Source organism: Pteropus medius, unplaced genomic scaffold (genome assembly GCF_902729225.1).
Source record: "Pteropus medius unplaced genomic scaffold, Ma_sr-lr_union100, whole genome shotgun sequence".
NCBI lineage: Eukaryota > Metazoa > Chordata > Mammalia > Chiroptera > Pteropodidae > Pteropus > Pteropus medius.
The window spans coordinates 11,860,726-11,881,682 of NW_024349796.1; the positions used below are offsets into that span (position 1 = coordinate 11,860,726).

A 20,957-nucleotide genomic window follows, 5' to 3' on the forward strand; every position below is an offset into this window, starting at 1 on the left:
GAAGGCCCATGCCTCGCAAGGAGGTGATCGAACGTGAACTCCTTAGGCAGGCAAACATTCTCAATTATGGAATCTTCATTTGTTAGGGTGCCCACACTTTCCCAATTATAAAAATAAACGTGAAAAAAGACAGTGTTAATGTTTAATAAGTATGAGGTCACGACATGTCTTATTTTCATCTGAGAATGGCTGGGGTTCCTTAGATCTATACCTCCTCTTCATTCTTTTTAGTCCAGTAGCCATACCAAAAAAAAAAAAAATGATCAAAAAGCTTGGCTGGGAAAACATCAATTTATCATTTTAATGCAATTGGCTTCATTATGTTTATGTATATCGTTTGAATCATTACATTCAAAGTTTCCAAATAAAATGAGACTCAAACAGTTGAAGAACTAAGGGCAGTTACTACCTTGAGATATCTAGTTATTTCAAAATAGACATATTTAAAAAAATTTTTTAAGTATCTGGATAAAATATTCTAGTTTTTGCTCTATATTCCACTTGGCAATTGTACTGCTTTATGTTGACTCAGTGTCTTTTTTTTTTTTTTTTTCTAAATTTACCTTTTGATTATCCACCTTGCCTTAGAAAGAATGTTAAGTAAAAGGCATTCTGAAAGGTTGGCTTGGTTCTCACTGGAAACCTGTGACACACCTCCCTGGACACATACACACACAAAAATTTTTTTGAAAACAAATGTGTAACGAAAACACGCATTTTAATAAAATTTTCATTCTTAATAAAACTCTTATCATGTGCCAAACTCTTGTATAAATGATATTTCACTTAAATTTTCACAGCGACCCTTATAAAGTCGGCCTTGTTTACTTTTGTAATAGTTGGGGAAGCTGAGGCTTACTGGAATAAGTGTTTCCCAAGGAGGCATAACAAGGGAGATTTTCCACATAGACTTTTCATGACCATTATATATATTGCGACTGAACTTTAGATGTGTCAACAGATTTATGTGTTTCTTTGTAAAAAATGAATGTGTGTGTACATGTGTGTCTGAGTGTGTTTATCTGCATAAACATGCCATCACCAAGAAACCAAACCAGCATTTTAACCATGCGAAAGAGTAGTGACCTAGAGTTTCAGATTTTATCCTTAAGAGGCTCCCTAGCGGACTAAATTCAGTGAACGTTCCAGGGCTAAACGCTGTCATGGAGTCCCCAATCTAAGATGTCACCAGTGTTATCTAACATTGGCTACGTGGGGAAAAACAAACAAAAGCAAAGTGGTTTTCCCTAAGGACACATTCATTGCACTTTTTTATAGAAACAAAATGTGAAGTGCTCCTAACATAACTTAAAATTGGAATTGAAAGCAAAGGAAGTATTTAAAAAGTTCTCCATTGCATTTCTTTTTTTTTTTTTCCATTATTTCGAATTTTATAAAACCCCAATTACTGGATTTCATTTGACAATGCATATTAGCATCTTAAAATTAGGATCAAAGGCATTGTAAGTTGTTGTTGTTGTTGTTGTTTTTAACATTGGAGTTTCTTTAAAAGCCAAATATATTGTGTAAATATTAGGGCAAAAACTGAACAAAACACAAATTAATCTTATTTTAGGTGGGTACAGAGCAATTCCTTCTGAACCACAAATAACAGCCAATAAAGTTGGAAAGACTAAGGGAAAAAAAACACATTGAGCTAATAAGGCATTAAATTGTTAAGAATATGAAATTTATGTATGCATTTTTATATTTAAAATTATGTTTTATCAAATAGATCCTTTTTCTTTTTACTATTTTTTATTTTATTATATGAGCATCTTGCCAATTTTGAGGTGAACCATACCACATTTAAGACTACAGAGCATATCTGTCCTAGAAAACATCGAATAGTATGTCCCTGTATGTGTGAAAAATAATATTAAATATGTAAGAAATGTAAAATAAACAGGCCAGTTTTCTAAAACCCAAGAGTTATCATCAAGAAATGTTAGTGAACACGAAACTTGACTCTCAAAATTTATTCTTTGATTTCTGCCAGCAAAAGATTTAAAAATAAAAATTATAAAACTTTTGTTTCAATGAAATGTTTGTTATAATATTGGGCTTCAGATAAAAAATGTCTTTAAGTGACATGTATATGTAATCGCTATATATGACTGAATTTTGATGAATATATTGTAATTTAATGTATGGAAAATCTGGCTCTTAAGATTGATTCATAGATTTCTTAAATCGATAAGGACACATTAAAAAAATCATCAACAAAAAGGCCAGCATCTGTAATATCCTTCATGATTGTGACGGACAGAGCTAGGGCTAGTTAGAACACTCAGATATATAATCTCTTAAGGACACAATGTGTACTGTAATTGGTACAAAAATATTTTAGAAATCAAAGGAAGGCCGTGGATTTTCGCTTCCTGGCAGCGCAGGGCTGACTTGTTCTAAATAAAGACATGGTCATTCAATCCCAGTAATTAGAGATGGATCACTGACTTGGGATAAAGAGAAGGACCAAGAGAGAACAACTGCGCTCTGCGGCAGGACGGGCTCCGGTGTGGATGATGGAGCAGCTTTACGATCCGTTCTGTGCTCCCCCTTCCCATCAAGGAACTGTGGCGTTTGATTTCTAAAGGTTAACATCACCTATGGTCTGCACGGGACACAGATCGATTGCCGCGTCCCCCTTGTTTAAAGTTGCCAGAACATCAGGAGTCAGGGCGGGAACCAAGATTAGCAGCCAGAACCACGATTTTGCTGTTAACATGTTTGTAATAGTCTAAGTTTCAAGCTCTTGAGAAGCATTCTTTTCTTTTTCCCTTCTTTCTTTCTTTTTTTTTTTTTTGAATGAGTGAATGAAGAAGCAAAGCTGGCCTATTGCCATTCCTGCTTTTAAGAGTAAGTAATCATCAGAGGGTCTGGGCTATAAAATACTTAATGGCAATAAAGACTGCTGCTCAGCTCTACCGATGGATGATGTTAGCAGCTTGGAAAGCAACCAATTTCTGTAACAGGATGGGAGGCGTGATCAAAAATAAGGAAGCAAAAATTAAACAGTAGAGCTGTTTTTCAAGGTAATATTTATACAATATACTCTTCAATGAAGACAGAGTGCATTAAAATGATAGAGCATTAGCCAAGATTGCCCAAAAATATCTAAAGCTAATCGGCATTTCCCTTAAATGAAGCTAAATCTAATCAATCAAGAAAAATGCACAAAACTAAAATGGGATGTTTTGAAACTAAAAGGTGTCACGTTAATCTATAACGATTATGTACCATTAAACGGATTTTTAAAATTATACCAATAAAAAAGCATAATTTCATCAATCCTTTAACTACTAATGAAATATACATTATAGATTTCTGAAATGTGGATCTTGAAAGATAATATTAATATAATTTTAAATGCTGTTTTCATGAAGCTATACTACACTAATGAAATTAAAATATTTTATTCTACTAGATGAGGTGAACTCAACCTTTTAATTGACAGGCATGTTTACTGGAAAGCGGTGTTGCCATATTGTGGCAGTTACGGGCTCTCAGTTATTTTTACTTTTTAAGCATAAACTTACTTAGTTGTAGAGCCCATCATTAGGAAGAAAAACTTTAAATACGTTATTAAATTAGGCAAGATTGTACATCTGCCTGATGAACTGGTCAACCGACCTTTCGAAATTTCAGTAAAACGTGGATTCTGTCCTTCACTAGACCTATGCGCAGTCTTGAAATTTAGGTTGAATATAAAATCTTACCAACCCTTAAGTGAAATTTTATAAAAAGAAAACCTCCCATCCTGCTTGAAAGGCTAGCGGTGCCGAGTGAGTCACCACCACTTTCATCTCCCTGAGAGCCCGTCGCCTGACATCTAACAGCAGACGGTGCACGCACACACTCACCAGCGGGCCCAGAGCACAACCTCTGGCCGTGCATGCTTGGACTCTGAAGGAATGCAAGCTCCAAGGAGCAAACCCGTGAGCATGACAGCTGAGTTCTGAAGAATTGTGAATTAATATACCATCCAGATAGAGCCCATAACTCGTGATAACACCTGCAATGATAAAAATTTGCTTTTAGTCTTGTTCACAGACAACAGCAAAGAATGACTCAAAGAGAGCAAGCACTTCTTGGTGTGACTTCTAATTTCATGGGATTACAGTATCTGGTGTTTTCTTGAGCCTAAACTCTGTCTCTTGCCAAAGAATAGAACAGGTTTGAAACCCCTGAATATCAAATTTCTAAGTGAATTAGTGCAGAGACAGAAATAGAGTCCAAGAGTCTCAGAACGTGAATCTTTCTATGGCATCACATTGAGGTCTGTCGTTTGTCTTCCACATCAAAAATGGATAAATTAAGGACATTTATAATTTTTATTGCGTTCTAAAATGATCCCCTTAGTACATGAGCTCTAGAAGTAAAATGACCTTCTTTGTCAATGCCTTCTGTGTTACTCGGGATGTGGCAGGTACAGTTCTATACACCTGATGTGCATGGATTCCTTTTTAAGCCTCTCCACACAGCACTAATATAATAGAGGCAACATTAGCATCATCATTTTATAGAAGAGAAAACTCAGGCACAGACAAATGAGGTAACCTGCGCAAGGTCATGTAGCTGGCAATGGAGTTGGGATCTGAACCTCTGCGGTCTGGTTCCAGAACAGGCAGATTAGTACCTGGCAATGACACCTGTGTTCCCACTACACAACTAAATCATGGAAACACAGAAGTCTTGAGAGAACACTCATGAATGGGTTAGAGAAACTATGATTTGCTGGTTGTAGTGATCTATTATGCCTTAATGCAGAAAGAAAGTTATCGGCATCTCCATAAAATCAAATAGTAGAGATATAAGAAATTGACGGCTATTGAATGTAGCCATTTGATTTATTCCATTAAAACAGTCCTTCAAAGGAAGTTGGGGATCTATGTTCCCTGGGAATATGGAATCCCCAGACTGACTAAACATCATGCCATGGGAAACAATGTTTTGCTTGTATACTAAAGACATACTTCTTTCAAAGTAAAATTAATTCTGTGGTGGCCTCCTCGTGTGTTCTTGAGGAGTTATCTCAAATGCTCCCATTAGCCTTTCCTGAGAACAGACCCTGGGTGCTTCTCCCCCATCACACAGGACATCTCCGTCACAGCATTTACTCATTCTTCACATTATCGTTATCATTAATTCTTGTTTAACTGCCTGACATCCCCGATAGACCAAAGGATCCCTCAGGTAATTCTGACTCTTCCTCACCGGTTTTTTACTAGGGCTTCACACCCTGCCGAAAACACAGTAGGCACTTAATAAATATTGGTTGAATAAATACGTTAACGAACACACAGCCCAGTAAGATGTCAGCATCCGATACAGAGTAACAACTTCTGGCCACGGAGAAAGCGGTAACTGAGATACACGACATACGAAAAGAAACTTGCTAAAAGATGATCTTAAAGAGGAGCTCAGGGATAGAGGATTTGGAGAAGAAATGAGTTTTAAAACAAAAGACTCTAGCAAAGTCAAAGGTCATCAAACCAGTCTACGGCCATGCCACCCTGAAGGTGCCTGATCCTGTCTGATCTCGGAAGCTAAACAGGGTTGGGCTTGGTTAGTACCTAGGGAGACCAGGTGCTGTAGGCGTAAAAAAAATAAAAATAAAAAGTAAGGGATTGTAAGCTGACAAGGTCCTTGCAATCTATGAGGTCAACCAAGGGTTGCCTCGCCTAAAAATAAATAAATAGATAGATAGATAGATAGATAGATAGATAGATAAAAAGTCATCGAAACATTGCTGATCGCCGCCTTCCAGGAGGCCCGGCCCTCCATCCGATGGACTCCAGATCTGCTCTTGTTAACATCCTGAGATGTTAACAAGCCTTCACCCTCCATATTAGGGACAGAGTTACTGGTGGGACTACCAGAAGACTTTCCCCAAGTGTCCCTCCTGGGAGGGACTTGCTCTTTCTAGAAACTGCTCCCATGTTCCAGCATCGCCGTCGTTGGTGAACCTGTGGAAGGCTGCATACATTGTCAGGCTGTCCTGCTCACCACTGCTTTCGATTAAGAAATGATTTTACAGCAAAAGAAGTACGGAGTGAGCTAACACCCTGGAAGGTCCTCATCTTACAACATACCTCACAAATTCACAGCCTGGGAGATCGCTGGAGAGGCCTCTTGAAGCCCGCATTATAGCCACACTGAGTCATCACACTCTGTGGATGTGGGGTTCCTACTGGATGCTGCATCTACTTTGAACTAGGGGCCGACATTTGGGGCTGGTCCTCCAGTGAGAAACATGGGAATGAAAATCAAAAGAAGGTAGAGTGTTTCTTCTCTCTATTACACTAAATAACCTACACAAAATGCCCTCGCTTTCTCTACCCACAAAGAGAAATGCTTCACAACAAACCGGCAGTTTGGGACCCTCATGCAACCATGTCAACGGGCAAAGAAACAAGTGATTCTGTGGCAGGAGAAATTAGCTTTCTGCTGCATGCTGACATCCAGGACATCCTCGAGGGTCCGAACCCTTTATCTGACCAAGTTCAATCATATAGCCATTGAAAGTCTATAGTAACCCAAGCCAGGACCGCTAAGGAGACAGACCCTTTAGTAATGAAAGTCTGGGTTTCCTTGCTACGTTAAGAATCCCAAACAGATGAGTTACTGGCTGAGGGCAAAAGAAGTCGAAATATCAACCGTGGCCTTACACTGATTATAGAAACAAGAATCATAGGTGTTATTATATTTCTTGCTTATTACACAGAGATCTGTATATAATAATTTTCCCTCTTCTTTTTCCCTATGAATTTATATAAAGAAAGTTAGTGGGTGTTAATTTTCAGTTTAGTTTTTAAGTTGCAGAATATCCGGGTGGTGTGTGTCCATCTTACAAGGGGAATTAATGCTGCCAGGTAGGAATATGGCAATGGGGGGGAGAACGTCTTCATTTGTACCCAGCAAAGTGGTGTCACATTGGCTGGAGGCACACAGTGATCACTGTTGGTGATGGAAGGTCATGGATGGTAGACGAGTCTGCAGAGTCATCAAATGGCTAAGCTGGTTAGTCATGGAATTCAAATCGTCACAGCCCCACATCCACAGTCTGCTCTGTACGTGGAGCCCAAGAGCCTGCAAACCGTCTCCAGCTCCCTGGATCGGTGACTTCCTATTAGGTTTCACCAACAGGGGCCACTGCGAGGAAGGCAGAAGCAGGAAGAAAGAAAACGTCGTCCAGCACTTAGCTCCCAGAGCCGAGGCCTTCGATGACTGCTGCTAGGCCAGCAAAGGGCCACGGCAGCTGCGCCTCCAGCAGCCCAGGCGGCAGAGGCACCTCTTCTGCCTTTCCAGCTCCTGCAGGAGTGGAACCTCGCCGGCACTTCGGCTCCAGCTGGGTCAGTGTCTCTGGATGGTTTGTGCATCAGACCAGCAAATGTGGCAGCCAGCAGTGACCGTGTGGCTCTAGCCCGGGGCAGTTAGTTAGCAACCTGCTGGCAAATCCCCCTTGTTGCTCTTCTGGTATCGGCTTCCTTTCCCTTTTGTTACTTCCAACGCTTGGCGTCACTAACTCCTCATATTAAATAAAGTTTGGCTTAAATGCCTAGCACATTTGCTGTTTGACCAATTAGATCTTGATCAATGCGACCTTTAGGACTAGAGCTGTTTTAAATTTCAATGAGCTACTACTTTAGTAAAGCTACTGCTATGACACATTTTCCTTTTTTTGAAGATAACAGTACAGTGTATCTTTCCGTAAGCAGGTCCATTTCCCTTACTTCCAAAAGTTTGAGAAAGAATCTTCGTTTTGAGAAAATTACGTGCCACTAAATTTCCACAGAAGACTGTGGCTGCCAGCATCTGTTCCCTGTTATTTAAGTGTGACCATCTGTGACAACTCGAAGAATACATAAAGTATTTGATTGAATGCCACTTAATACTTGACACACAAATGAATTAAAATTCAGAAATGAAAAATACATAATGAAAAACCAACTATTTAATAGAAAATTTAAAAAGAAAAATGGATAAAAATCATAGTAATAATGACAAGAAATTATTATATGCCAGGTACTCTGCTAAGCAATAGCTGAATCCTTACACACACACTCACAAATCTTACGTGCAAATAATGTGTCGCAGAAGATCTTAAAGAAATTGTAAAATGTCTGAATTGCTATCTACTTGACCTACTTTTCAACACTGAAATAGAAAGCATCCAAACCAATATTTCCCTTTTCTTATGTAATTGGGGAACAGAGAATTTCTTTTTTGTTAGGATTTTATGCATAATATCTCATTTACCTGTCATATCGGGAAATGATTTTATAAAAGTTCAATTTTTGTTTTAACTAAATCTCATCCTTAAGTACAAACTTTAAAAATCTGAACCATTTTTGAAAGAAATCTTCCCAGCAAGCACTAAAGACTTACCTGTCTTCTCACTCAGACTATAATGAATACAAGTGAACCATTTTGTGATGACTCAAACTGTGTATTATGGAGTCAAAGACTCTATTCTCTAATTCAGTCATACCTTTTGGGACTGATGAGACAGGATATTCACACAGCTCTTTTAACCTTAACATCACTCCGTGGCTACACTTTATCACTTCTTGTGTCTACGTTCTGAGTACTCCATTCTCCCTCAGTGACTGCCTGAAAAGTTACTTCTCTGTTTTTTTCTACCGAACGCTGGCAAGTCAACCCCTACCCCAAGCTATGCTGAGAAACTAGAAAACCATGATATCTGGAACTATAGATAAAGAAATGATAGATGGTTATTGAGACAAGGGCTTAGAGTAAGATGAGTAAATGACAAATGAGCTGAGTATGAAATTAAATGAGATTTGTGACAGTTAATTCACCTGCTAAGACACTTTTTAGTATCTAGAATGCATCTGAATTGAAAGGTAGATGAAGCTGAAGCGCAACTTCCGCGCAGGTAAAATTTGTCTCTGTGTCTCTGTGTCTCTTTGTCTCTCTCTGTCTCTCTCTCTCTCTCTCTCACACACACACACACACACACACACAAGTGAGAGAGAAAGAGAGAGCGTGAGTGCACGAGACAGAGAGACAAACAGAGACACACACACCTATAATTCTATGTCGGTAGCTAGTATTTGACAGCATTTGTAGAAATGGCTAAACAACATCAATTGTAGAATCAAATTGTAGGAACAGTAAGTGGCTAAATGCATTCTGTCCTTTAAGGCAATTTAGAGGTTCTTCTCCATCTCATCAACCACACCAACCCCATACCTGAGAGGAGTAGCTATCTACGTGTCTTGATGCATTATTCACATGCCCATCAGATTCATTCCTCATACTACAGATAGAAGGACACTTTCAAAACATGTATCTGATCATGCTCCATGCACGATCCATCCGGCTTCACTAAGTACCAGCAAGATGAGAATTCCCATCCCAGGAGCAGGAAGCTGGCGTCAGTGTAAACGTGTAGTGAGGATGGAACAGACTTGGGATGGTGGCCTCTCTGGGTTTTCTGCCTTTTGGTCCAGGTCTTACCAGGCAATCACCAGGTCTCAAGGTCAGGCCAAAGTGGAATACCATTGTGGTTTAGAGCTGGTGTCTACATATGCCCTCAAACAAGGAGCCTGAGTCTGCAGTAGGGATTCCCTTTGATCTGGTTTGGGCAAGGCCATCAACTATAAAATCCTGAATTAAGGACACACAGTCAAACTGCAGTAAATGTGTGACTAGGAGGAGATATCCCGGAAAGAACAGTCCATTTCTTATCAAGATATTCAGATGAATTTCACAGTTTGTTTTGAGTAGGAGACTTTTTGACATAAGTATTATATGAAACACTGTATAATTCAGTTCCCAAAACATACTCTTAGTAATAAGTCTCAAATATCTATTAACATAACAATTTTCAATGACTAGATTCACCAAGTAATGAAACCTAATGAATATAGCCTAGTGGGCATTTTAAATAAAGCCTAAGGAGACAATTTCCCTTTTTTTTTTTTTTTGGCTAGAATACAAGATATATATGAACAGCTTTGGGAAAAGTAAAATGCCATATTCTTGAAATGCCATGTATTTTTGAAATTATAAACACTTTATTTTGAAAATGTACTGAACACTCTGAGTTAGACAATAGGCTGCATGCTTCATAGAAGTTACTTCCATTAATTTAGACACCACCAAGAAGCACAGACCATCATCAGTCGTGTTATAGAGGTGAGCACCTTGGAGGGGCTAAGCTACTGCCCAAGGTCATACAAACACAGTCAGGCGTGGAGCCCGGCCATCCCGTCCCGCTGATGGCCCTACTCCCGCCCTCCATTTCCGGCCTAATTCTCTCTTCTACAACCTCTAAGAATTCCACTCAAATTAAGAACTGAAGAATATGTTACAACCCTAAAAGCAATGAAATGAGCCCAATGAAAAGATTAACATGTTAACTGAAAGTCAGTCACCTGAAAGGTACTATGCTTGGTGCTTTGTGGGGCAGAAAGACTAAGAAATGATATCTACCTTTATGGAACCTTTATGGAAGTAAGCAAACTTTTTTTTTTTCTTAATTATTCTTACTTTCAACCTTTTAGTTTGCTTTTGTTTGAGAAAGAAGGAGTTAACAGCTGGTCCGGGGCCTTTTCTGCAGCCCTGGGGATTCCTGAGCATCTAACAGTTGGCTGAATCCTCCTTGCATCACTAACTCAGGATAAATGAGGATCCATCTGAGGACTGTACACTGGACCAAGCGCCTGACCACACTGTCAGTGCTGTTTGTGAGTTGTGGTTCGCCAGCACGGATGAGATGCGGCTTCGCTAATGAATGGACACTTATCACACGTACTTGGAAGACTCATGGTGGCATAAGACCTGCAGTTCCACTCAATGACATTCTATTAAGCTTTTAAGAAAAACCAAGAAAGAGCTACATGTACTCATGTGAAAAGATGTCAAGAGGAAAAATAATCAAGGTGTAGAACAGTATACACTGGCCAATTATTTTTAACTGTCCGTTTTCTGCATAGACAGGTAAATGACTACTCATTCGATTAATGAATTAGGTACCAAGTGCCTACTATCATCTGGACACTCTCTTCCCTGCTGGCAGAGAAAATGTAAACCCCAGAAACAAAATCGGGAAACAAAGGCTAAGCTCCTGGAGCCGATGGCTTCCCTTTGCAAAGCTCTCCTCTCACTGTACCTGGCCTTCAAGACCACACACCTTTACGAGCTGGTCAGCGAGCCCAAGCAGAAAATTTGAACTTATATTTCATCACCAATAAAACAGGGGCGGCGGGGGGGTGTTTACATTCCTTGCCCTGGTGGCCTGACAGAGTTAATGTGAGAATCAAATGAGTGAGCATATTACAAAAGTACCTTGGGAATTAAGTGTTAACACATAAAAGGAATGAACTAGAATCGCCCCTTTCTTCAAGGGTAAGTTAAAGCCTGATTTGCTATGGGAATTTCACCTTCGACAATCTCCTCCTCTCCTGACCTATGTCACGTACTGTACATCTCTTGTACAAAATAACCTGCACGGCTCTCAAAAATACATTTTAGACAGGTGTGCATTCCTTACTGGTACGCTATCTGTCGTCACCCAGCAGTTGCTTACATGTATGTGCTAACTCTTTAAGCTCCTCCCCTGCCCCAATCAATTTGAGAGAGTACAGTGAGAAAAATACGAAATATTATAAGTTTTTGGAGAAAATCTGCTGTATTTAGTGGATTTGGTTTTGGTCATAATCTGATTCATCAGTAAATGTTTATGGGGCACCTACTATGTGCCAGGCATTGTGTTGCATGCTGGGAATACAGAAGTTATCAAAGTGGCCCTGGTCCCTGCCTTCATAAAACTTTCAATCTAAGTGAGGACACTAAGGGCATTATGCACGTGTGAAGCTTATTATTAAAGAAGAATCAGATGAAACAGAAGAAAAAATGGGGGCGGTGAGGAAGGTAGATGCTAGCAGTCTGAGTAAGGTAAGGAATAAAACATTTGAGAAACTGACCCTTAAACTGGACTTGATATCTAGAACTAGCTCCTCAAGAGGAAATGTGTCATTAATCAACATTTGATTAATTATAGCCAAGATTTCAAAATAACAGAAAGATTTCAAAAGGATCAAGTTGATTCCTATTTAAAAAGTCAAATATCAGATTTATTAAACAATTTGCCTCTAGAATTTTTGAACATGGTTCTTTTTATCTGCATTTAAAATATCTAGTGTGCCAAAACAAAGTGTAACGACAGGGAATTTTTGTTTATTTACTTTTGGTACGCTTAGAATGAAGGAAAGCATTTACATTTATCTCTACATCCAGCCCCCAAAATACTGTGTGTTAAGTGTGGATCAAATGAGATTTAGAAATCAGTCAGTCTCAGGAGGAAACTGATGGCAAGTCAAGTGGACAACCGAGGATAATTTAGTGAGGTGCTCATTTACGAAAATATGGGTAGGGTAAGGGGGAGCAACACGTGAAAATAAAGCATCCCCAGCTAGTAAGAGCTAGGAGCCAGTAAATATCCTCACATTTGCAGAAGATAAGCTGAGAACAGATTCTCGAACCTAGAAGAAGAGCTGGGGTTACAGGAAAGGGTGCGTGGTTAGGAGCTGCAGCCTCTGCAGAGGAACTGGGCGCAGGGGCCCAGAGCCAGGCAAGAGTCCTGAGGCTCCATTCTCCTCTCACCCTCTCAGCTCTGAAGGTCCAAGGACAGACCAAGAGGAGCCAGAGAGGGGGGAAAAGTGAGCGAGAGAGCATCTCACTGACGTGAAATAAGGTTTCCCTAGGATACAGGTCTCAATGGGGAAGAATGAAGAGTGGGTTAAGAGAGGCAGAAGAAAAATATCTGAAACAACAAAAAAAAACTATGGGAATTGAATTATATGGCACCATCTTGTATTTTTTTTGTGCTTTTTTTCTCTCCCTTATCTCTTGTGCTAATAATCAGTAGATATAACAATATAAAACAGTATTATGCCATGTGGTAAAGGGGAATCAGGTTATTTAATCCAGTTCTACACATTCAGTTCTTTAATGGGAAATCCACCAAATGGATATTTAATTCCCATTGGCTATCTAGGGTAAGCGGTTTCAAGTTTATCACCTTTCTCTTTCCATAATGGTAGAATTTTTAAGGTGTTTAATTTTCACAGGGAAGCCAAGTCATAATCATCCATGGAACCCATCCGCTGGGGTATGCATCTGCGTGCCTCTTCATCATGTTATGTCAAGTTATTTCCCAAGGTGTTCGCTACGCTGCCATATACAACCAAGGAAACTCAACCTGAGCACGATATGACATAAATTTAATACAAGGTATCTCTGTTTAAACTAAAGAATTCTGTTTACTGTAAGAATTAAACAGCAATGCATTTGTGTGTCATAGAAATAACATGTCTAGCGAATACTGATGCTTCAGGCATACTTGTTTGTTTTTTCCAGTACGACATAGCAATATGAATATCAACTGAGGGTCCCCTCCCCCCGCCCAAAGTCTAGATGATGATTGCATGTGGCAGATATGTCCCTGCGTGCATAACTGATCCTTCAATTAAAAAGGAAAAGAGAGAATAGCTTTCACATTGTGGAAAATTGTGGAAAATGCCTTATTACCGTTATGCTCTCCTAAAAATGGAATCGGTAGAATCTGAAAAAGATTGTGCTCGGGAAATTCTACCTGACAAACTCATTGGAGGTGTTTCATAAAAGTTACACAAGGTTTGCTCAAAACTGTCAAGCAGTTCTCCTAAGTGCTTCACTGGATTCTATAACCCGTTCCTCCTATTAAAACTGAGCATTTCCAGGAAAGGAAATAGAACCACGTTTTGACTTTTTAAAAATAAAGTTATTTCAAAATAAATCTTAAAAAAGTTATTATTATTTTTTTTAATCAGAGAAAAATCAGAACAGAGATCTTAGGATTATTGAGTACTGGCACTTAGAACAAGGCTGATCAAGTCGAAGTAACTAAAAAATTGCTTTTTTTTTTTTTAACAAGGCTTGATGGAATCCTACGTTACAAACATTTTACAAAAAGTTGAGGCAAAAGAGTAGTAGGGAATAAAATCATGAATCAGATCTTATTCTGTATTACATTCCTACTTAACTAGGTTATTTTCTCTCAGTTGCTTAATACTTATAAATCAGAGTTTTCACATCTGAATGTGGGAATAATAATACCTGTTTCATGGGCCAGTTGTGGGAATAAATGTGCCTGGCATATAGTTATAAATTGTAGCTATTATTATTATTGTTATTCTTGTTAGCCGGAAATCAAATCCTTTTTTCTTTGCATGAAGGGAGCATTTAATATTTACATGTTCACCTCTGTGTACATACATTATAACATTTTATTTCTCTATGATCATCTCTTAATGTACTCAGCATATATAGAATGTGTATAATTGGTTTTTCTGTCACCCATTCCTGAAATAACGTACAAGGTCAAAAAACTGAACAAAATGCTCTCTTATCCTCACAGTAGTATGTACAAGTCTGACAAAAATAATCAACTTCCTAAAATTTTTCTACTCTTATTGACATCATTGCCAGTCTCGGTATAAATTCTCACAAAGCAAGGCTGACACAGAAGGCTGCAGGCCGAGAGAGTGATGCCTTTCCACCACCTTTGAGATCACCGACCTCTACTACATAATGGTAAAGCACGCTGCAGATGCGCACTTGTGTGTGTCATGTGATTGCATACGCATATGCTTCTCACAGCGACACAATTACTATGTTATTATTATCTCTATCTTCGGTAAACATTAATTCATTTGTCGGCTCTTTAATACCCATCTGCTCCATGACCAGCGCCCTCCTGACAAGTGCTGGGACTAGAAGAGTAGACGAGGCACACAGAACCCCTCACGTGGGTCATGTTCTAACAGGGAAACTGTTTTAGGTAAATGTACGTAGGTAAAGACAGTGGATCGTTACAAGAAATTCTAAGTATTCATAAAGGAGAAGAATGTTCATATTCTATATTTTTAGTTAGTACTTTTTTTAAAATTCTAATTAGTTTAAAATGCCACCACATGTTACGTGAGACAATGAGATATAGTTTGGTACAGTCAGGTGTCAATGCTGTCTTTAGCAAGGCAGACCTTAGGTGTGAAGAAAAAACATATTTACAGATTCTATGGCCAAAGCTCCTGAAAGGAATTATGGCTCGTGAGAATGTGGAAGGTCTCAAAAGTATAATTCTAATCATGCAACTGTAATCTACACAATGCAGGTCACGAACTGATTAGACAGTAATTTTTTGTGCGACTTCTCATTGATGGCTGACAGTATTACAAAGGAAGAGCCATGGTCCTATGGGACAAAGAGTTCTTGTCCACCTCAGACCTAAAAGGAGCTCTTTTCAGGGGTTTTTAAATCCTGCCTGGAATCAGAGCCTGTAAAGAATGCCTTTGCCAGAGGGAAAGTGGATGCAAAGTGCTTCGATGTGTCACTTCGCCACTTCTGCAGGTATGGGAAGCCAGGAACGAGAATTCAGCAGGGCATATTTGAAGGAAAGCAAAGTCGTAGGTGTGAATCCAGTGATAATGACCCAGTACTTAAAGACTCTACTTGGCAGATTAAGGCAATTACAGCAAATAGCATTATTTATAAGAGCACAATCATGGTAGCTTAAATGTCCATCAATAAAAGATGGGTCACCTAAGCTGTGGTTTCATTCTGCAGGATTTCATACTGCCTTTCAAGGAGTAAAGCTGAGCTGCACTTAACTGCCGTGAAAAGATGTTTCCACCATATTGTTATGTAAGGATTATCACCAAACTTTCATGAATGGGAGCTGATCATTGAAATCGGAATCGATCGAAAAGCAGAAAGCCTGTTTCCTAAGCTAAAGCTGACCATCCGCTTGAAAGGCAAGAACTAAAGATTTATATCAGAACCTTTTATTATATCTTTCGTAGTTTGTCACTGTTTCTCAACATTTTTTTCATATTTATAAAGTCCTAGTGAAATAACCTCCTGAGGAATATGACTGACCAACAGAGCCAAGATTTTAGAGTCTAGAGCACACAAAACCAGACGAGCACCACCTGCTGCAGAACTGGACCATCTAAACACATATGTTTCTCTGGATGTGCTCCATCTTAACCAAGACCCTGCGGGATGACACAGCCACAGCCCGGTAGTCTCTACAGGAAGCCTCTCCTCCACATACTTGGTACCTTGTGCACATCCCAACCTTGTGATTATCTGCTTACATGGATATTTCCCACAAGGAAATCTGATACCCTAAGGATTAAAGATTGGGCAAACTCATATTGGTTATCATCAGTATGACAGCACTACATAATTCACCAAAATATATTTTGAATGAACAATTTCAGATTTTTGCGGGGCAAGAGGAGGCCCCCGAAGTTATCTGGGTGGTGAATATTACTGGTCTTTATCAGAAGACTGCAATGGAGGGTTAGGTGGCAAGGGAAATCGGAAGTGAGCAAGGGTTGAGGTCAAGGGCACCACCCAGGGTTCTGGCTGGTGTGACTGGATGATGCTAATCAGTGGGAGAGGGACACAGAGAAAGGGCAGGCGGAGCAGCAGAGAACACGAGAGAGCAACTGGAAACACTGCGTTTAAAATGTAATAGAAATCCACGCAGAGGCCTCTGGAAAGGGTCCCAAGGAAAGAGGGGCATTAAACCCCATCAGCATTTTGATGGTGACCAAGCTGATGGGACATTCTGACTATTCAGGTCTCTTGATGGAGCACTAGAATCTTCTCCAATCCGTGCCCCCAAGACGGTTCTAATGACCAGACACGTTTGAGAAACACTATTTAAAACCATTTGAAAGCATTTCTTTAGCGACATAAAGATGAAACCTATTTTATTCTTTAATTGCATTACACTTCAGCATATTCGGAAATTAGGAAGCAACGATAATGTAACATACGTTGTAATACAGGCCTAGTTCCATTGTTTTCGAATGAGAAGTACTCTAACAAAGAAAATTAAAAATTCTAAATTCAAATGCAAAATCCAAACTCCTAAAAGAAAATCCTAGTCTCATACCCCACACAGCTAAACAAATATATTTCAAACAAATATATTCAGGAAGTGGCCTATAACTACTTCTATTCTATCTGTTGGTATCATCAAAGAGCCAGGACTCTACAGTATATATGTCACTGTTCAAGTGCCTTTTCACAAGAAACAACTAACTAACCCAAATATTATTAGGTATTAACAGAAAGTAGAGCATTGCATTACGTTCTGTGAAGGAAAAGAAAAATGGATGATTTGTGGTCCTTATCCTCTCGTAGGCATGTTGGACACATACCCAAATAAATCTGAGTCTAGGATGAATGAAGCATATGTCACTTTGAAGGCACAAAAACAGGATATGTGGTCAAGAGAAGAGAAAAGCTTAACTTAAACTCAAGGAAGAGTGGAACAATTTCATGAAACAGGAAGCCTATGGTTTAGCCCTGAGGAATGAACAAACAAAGAGATGGTACAAATTGTTAACTCCAATTCTACAATCAAAGAAACTAGGATTCATGGAATTTAGTGAATTTCCCAAAGTAACATGTTATTACATGTCAGAAATAAGTTTTGACTCTGGGTCTACTTGACTCGACACCCATGTCTTCCAATGCTGCATTCAGCCATAAATATTGTAGGTTGGTTCGGAAGGAAAGTGTATCACAAGGCTATGTAAATGCAGGCTGAGTCACAAGCTAGGAGTGACCTGAACGCCGGAATGAAGAATTTGGACTTTGTTCTTTGTGTGTGTGTTTTTTTTAGGGGGAAGAGTGGGGTCTTTGAAAACACACAGAGGGACAAGATGTTTTCCAGCGATCAGATTACCCCTCTCCAGACAATGGACAAAAGACACCAAATGCTGGTAAATTTGTAGAAGGTGGGAAGAGAAGAGAAGAAAGAAAAATAAAAAAAAAAACTATTACTTTTTGAATGTCTAATCACTGCGCCACAATAAAATTTTTAAAAAATTCTTATGAGACTAAAACCGAACTTCAGAATACAATGAAAAGCTTAACACAAATCTCCAAATTCTCATTGTTTAATGGATATATTTTAAAACTGCTTGTAAATGTACAAAATATAATATGCGAAGATTCTCTGAAGTGTAGAAAGTATTTCTCTAGTCAACCTCGGAGTCCGAGGGCGGTTGTAATGCCAGTCTCAAGCACGACTGGGAGGAAGGAAGGAATTGTAGTAGGCAAATTGTGTCACTGCATTTAACAGTAATCTAACTGAGACTAATCGGTAACATTTTCATTGTCACCTGTGGACTAGATTTCTTTGTGGAACACGAAGTATGACAAGATTTTTGACTGTTTAAGTATCAAGCAGACATCCATTTATTTTTATTAGAAAATGTGTAACGGTACAGGAATAACTTCAATAGCAGAGATAATCATTCACTCTAATTACTAGAGCTTTCTCCACTCCCTCAAATACATCGAATGCATTTGCCAAAAGTTTAATTAAAACGAGATGACTAGAATAATTAATATCGTAGTAAACATAAGACAAACTAATAAAATTGTAATTTTTTTCTTTTATTCTTTTTGGCTATGCTGAAAGAGATCATTTCATTTTTCCGTGATGTGTTACTTAAAACAGTTGCTAAGATATTAAAATTCTTCTTGATATTTGTCTTAAGAAGGAATGAAATTTGATAGCATATAAGCTTCTATTGTTTAGAAAAATGCACTTCGCTGTGTGAAACATAAAGATATATTCGATAATAGAATAAAGCAATTTCTACCCCAAGCTATTACAAAAATTCTTTATAAGATTTTATTTTAGCAAACTTTAACTGGCTAATTTAATTCTCTGAACTATGCAAAGACGTGTATATCACTTAGAAATATAGTCATCTTCAAGTTAAGTATAAATGTATATACATTTAATGTATGTATTGTTTTAAAACTGCATGTTGAAATATTTAGAAATAATATGTTTAAAAAAAATAACAGAGTTCTAAGTGGTCTCTTTTGAGGTGAACTTATTAAATCAAAAGCATTTTGAAACAATAGGTGTATGAACTTCCTACATTTCCACTTCTCCAAGAAAGAAGTAATGACTGTCAAAAACCGAAAGTCACTGAAAATACACTGTCACTCTCACGACGACATTTCTTTGGGACTCCTCATTTGTTCTCTTTACCTCTCCTGCAACATACTAAACAATAAGTTGCAGTACACAAGAACTATCAAAAGGGAGCACTTTTGAGCCACCAAAATTGTGTGTTGGCCTAAAAACCCACAATCTCCCAACTACAGACAATGATACCATCACAGGTATTTTATGTGCTAAAATGATCATTAGAAATTAAGTGCCACATATAAGCTGCTGTTTAGAATATTAATTTACCTTTGCTAATCATCTTTTTAACTTGAGGCTAAAAGAGTTCACTTACCATTCGGGTACTGGGGCTCCGTCCAGGAGATGTGGAAGTTGTGAGGTGAGTATGCGTGCACCTGGGGGGCTGGCAAGCCTTCAGGTGTGCTCTCCTCAGTCAGGGCCTCGCTGGCCTCACTCACGGTGCACCCGCCCCCGGTGCAAGCCTGAACAGCGATGAGAAAACAAACGGAAAAGCAGCATATTTTACTGTGGGTCCCAAAAGTTTAGGTGAGCGCTGAAGAAAGAGAATTCATAATAAGAGTTCTTTGCTTTTTAGGACACGAGAAAGCCATCTCCAGTAATTAGAAAATAACCCAGAATATATGAATGAAAGAAATATAAATACATCTTAAGTTAGAGCCTGCAGATAGGGCATATATTGACTGGGGGAATAGCCCTGATGAATAAGCCTTGCATGAGGGTTCCTAGAATGAATTAAACACACACGCGCGCACACACACACACACACACACACGTGTGAGCATACCACATGAGAAAAGTAATAAAACTGAAGACTACTTCAGGATAAAACAAGTGATTTCTAGGGGGGAAAGAAAAAGATGTACAATAAATATAATTGCCTTTTATTTATTACAGCGCAACTACTTCGTTTAAAGTCTAACACAATGTGAAATCAGCTAAAACAATATTCCTAAAATATCGACAACAAAGAAGTTGTTGAGTGACTGTTCAATGGCTTCGAGGGTCGAATCATTTGCTTATATGCCAGAGGACATGAGCTTTGTTACATGTCTGACAAATTTAAAAGGACGATGGAACACAATCCCCGACTCCGTCCCAGCCCAGCCTCAATGTTCTGTTAAAGCGCCACTGATGCCGGAAACGAGAATGTTTCCATTGGAAAGATATTTGAAGATGTCCGTGTGCACGTTCATAACAAACGGCAAATAATCTCAGAAGTGTTTAAATGCGCTAGGAAAATATCTTCCCTGCCTTATTGCATAAGCGTTTCTCCATGAAACTGAGACAAACGCATAGGGTTTTTCTAGATTAAATTTGCTAGCAAATACTAGCAATTATATCTTTATATAACATAGATATCTGAAAACTACACTGAAGCTTTCACGTCGCTCTAGGTTATAACTGTAATACACACAATAAAATTTAAAAATCTTTCAAAAAGCACGTAATTTTTACCAAAATCAGTAAGAAAATGAAGCAGAATCATAGAGCAATGTAAAAAGCAGATAGTTATTTAGTTCGTTTTCATGGAAAGTAGATATTACTAATATTAACAATTAAAACATGTCTTTACTTCTCTGGGCCCATCTCTGCTCTTCAGTCTGATGATGAGGGAATGACCTTTTGCTATTTAAAGCAGTCAGTATTCTTTTCTCTAAAGACAGGAGAAAGTTGACTAATTTTTAAAGATATTTTCTTAAACTGAAGTATACTATTTGCAACGTTCAGACAAATAGTTGTGAATTCTCCATTAGACATAAATAACAATATATGACCAACAGACATGGAGATCAATCTCATTTCCTATCGTAAGAATACAACGGTAGCCTGTGTCCTCGGGATAAAGTCTTATCAGGGTAAGCAAGTTTTAGATGGGTTAAATTGTGGCCTGGGCATGAAACTGCATTAAGGT

The 20,957-nt window shown here is 38.7% G+C and overlaps 1 protein-coding gene across 1 annotated transcript in view; it reads right to left on the reverse strand.

Moving 5' to 3' along the window:
* The window catches only part of USH2A (usherin), a 576,091-nt gene that overhangs the window by 237,605 nt on the left and 317,529 nt on the right, over positions 1–20,957 (reverse strand). The window contains 2 exon segments of the mRNA XM_039883360.1: positions 3,864–4,015; positions 19,359–19,506. Of these exon segments, the coding sequence (XP_039739294.1) occupies positions 3,864–4,015; positions 19,359–19,506 (300 nt within the window).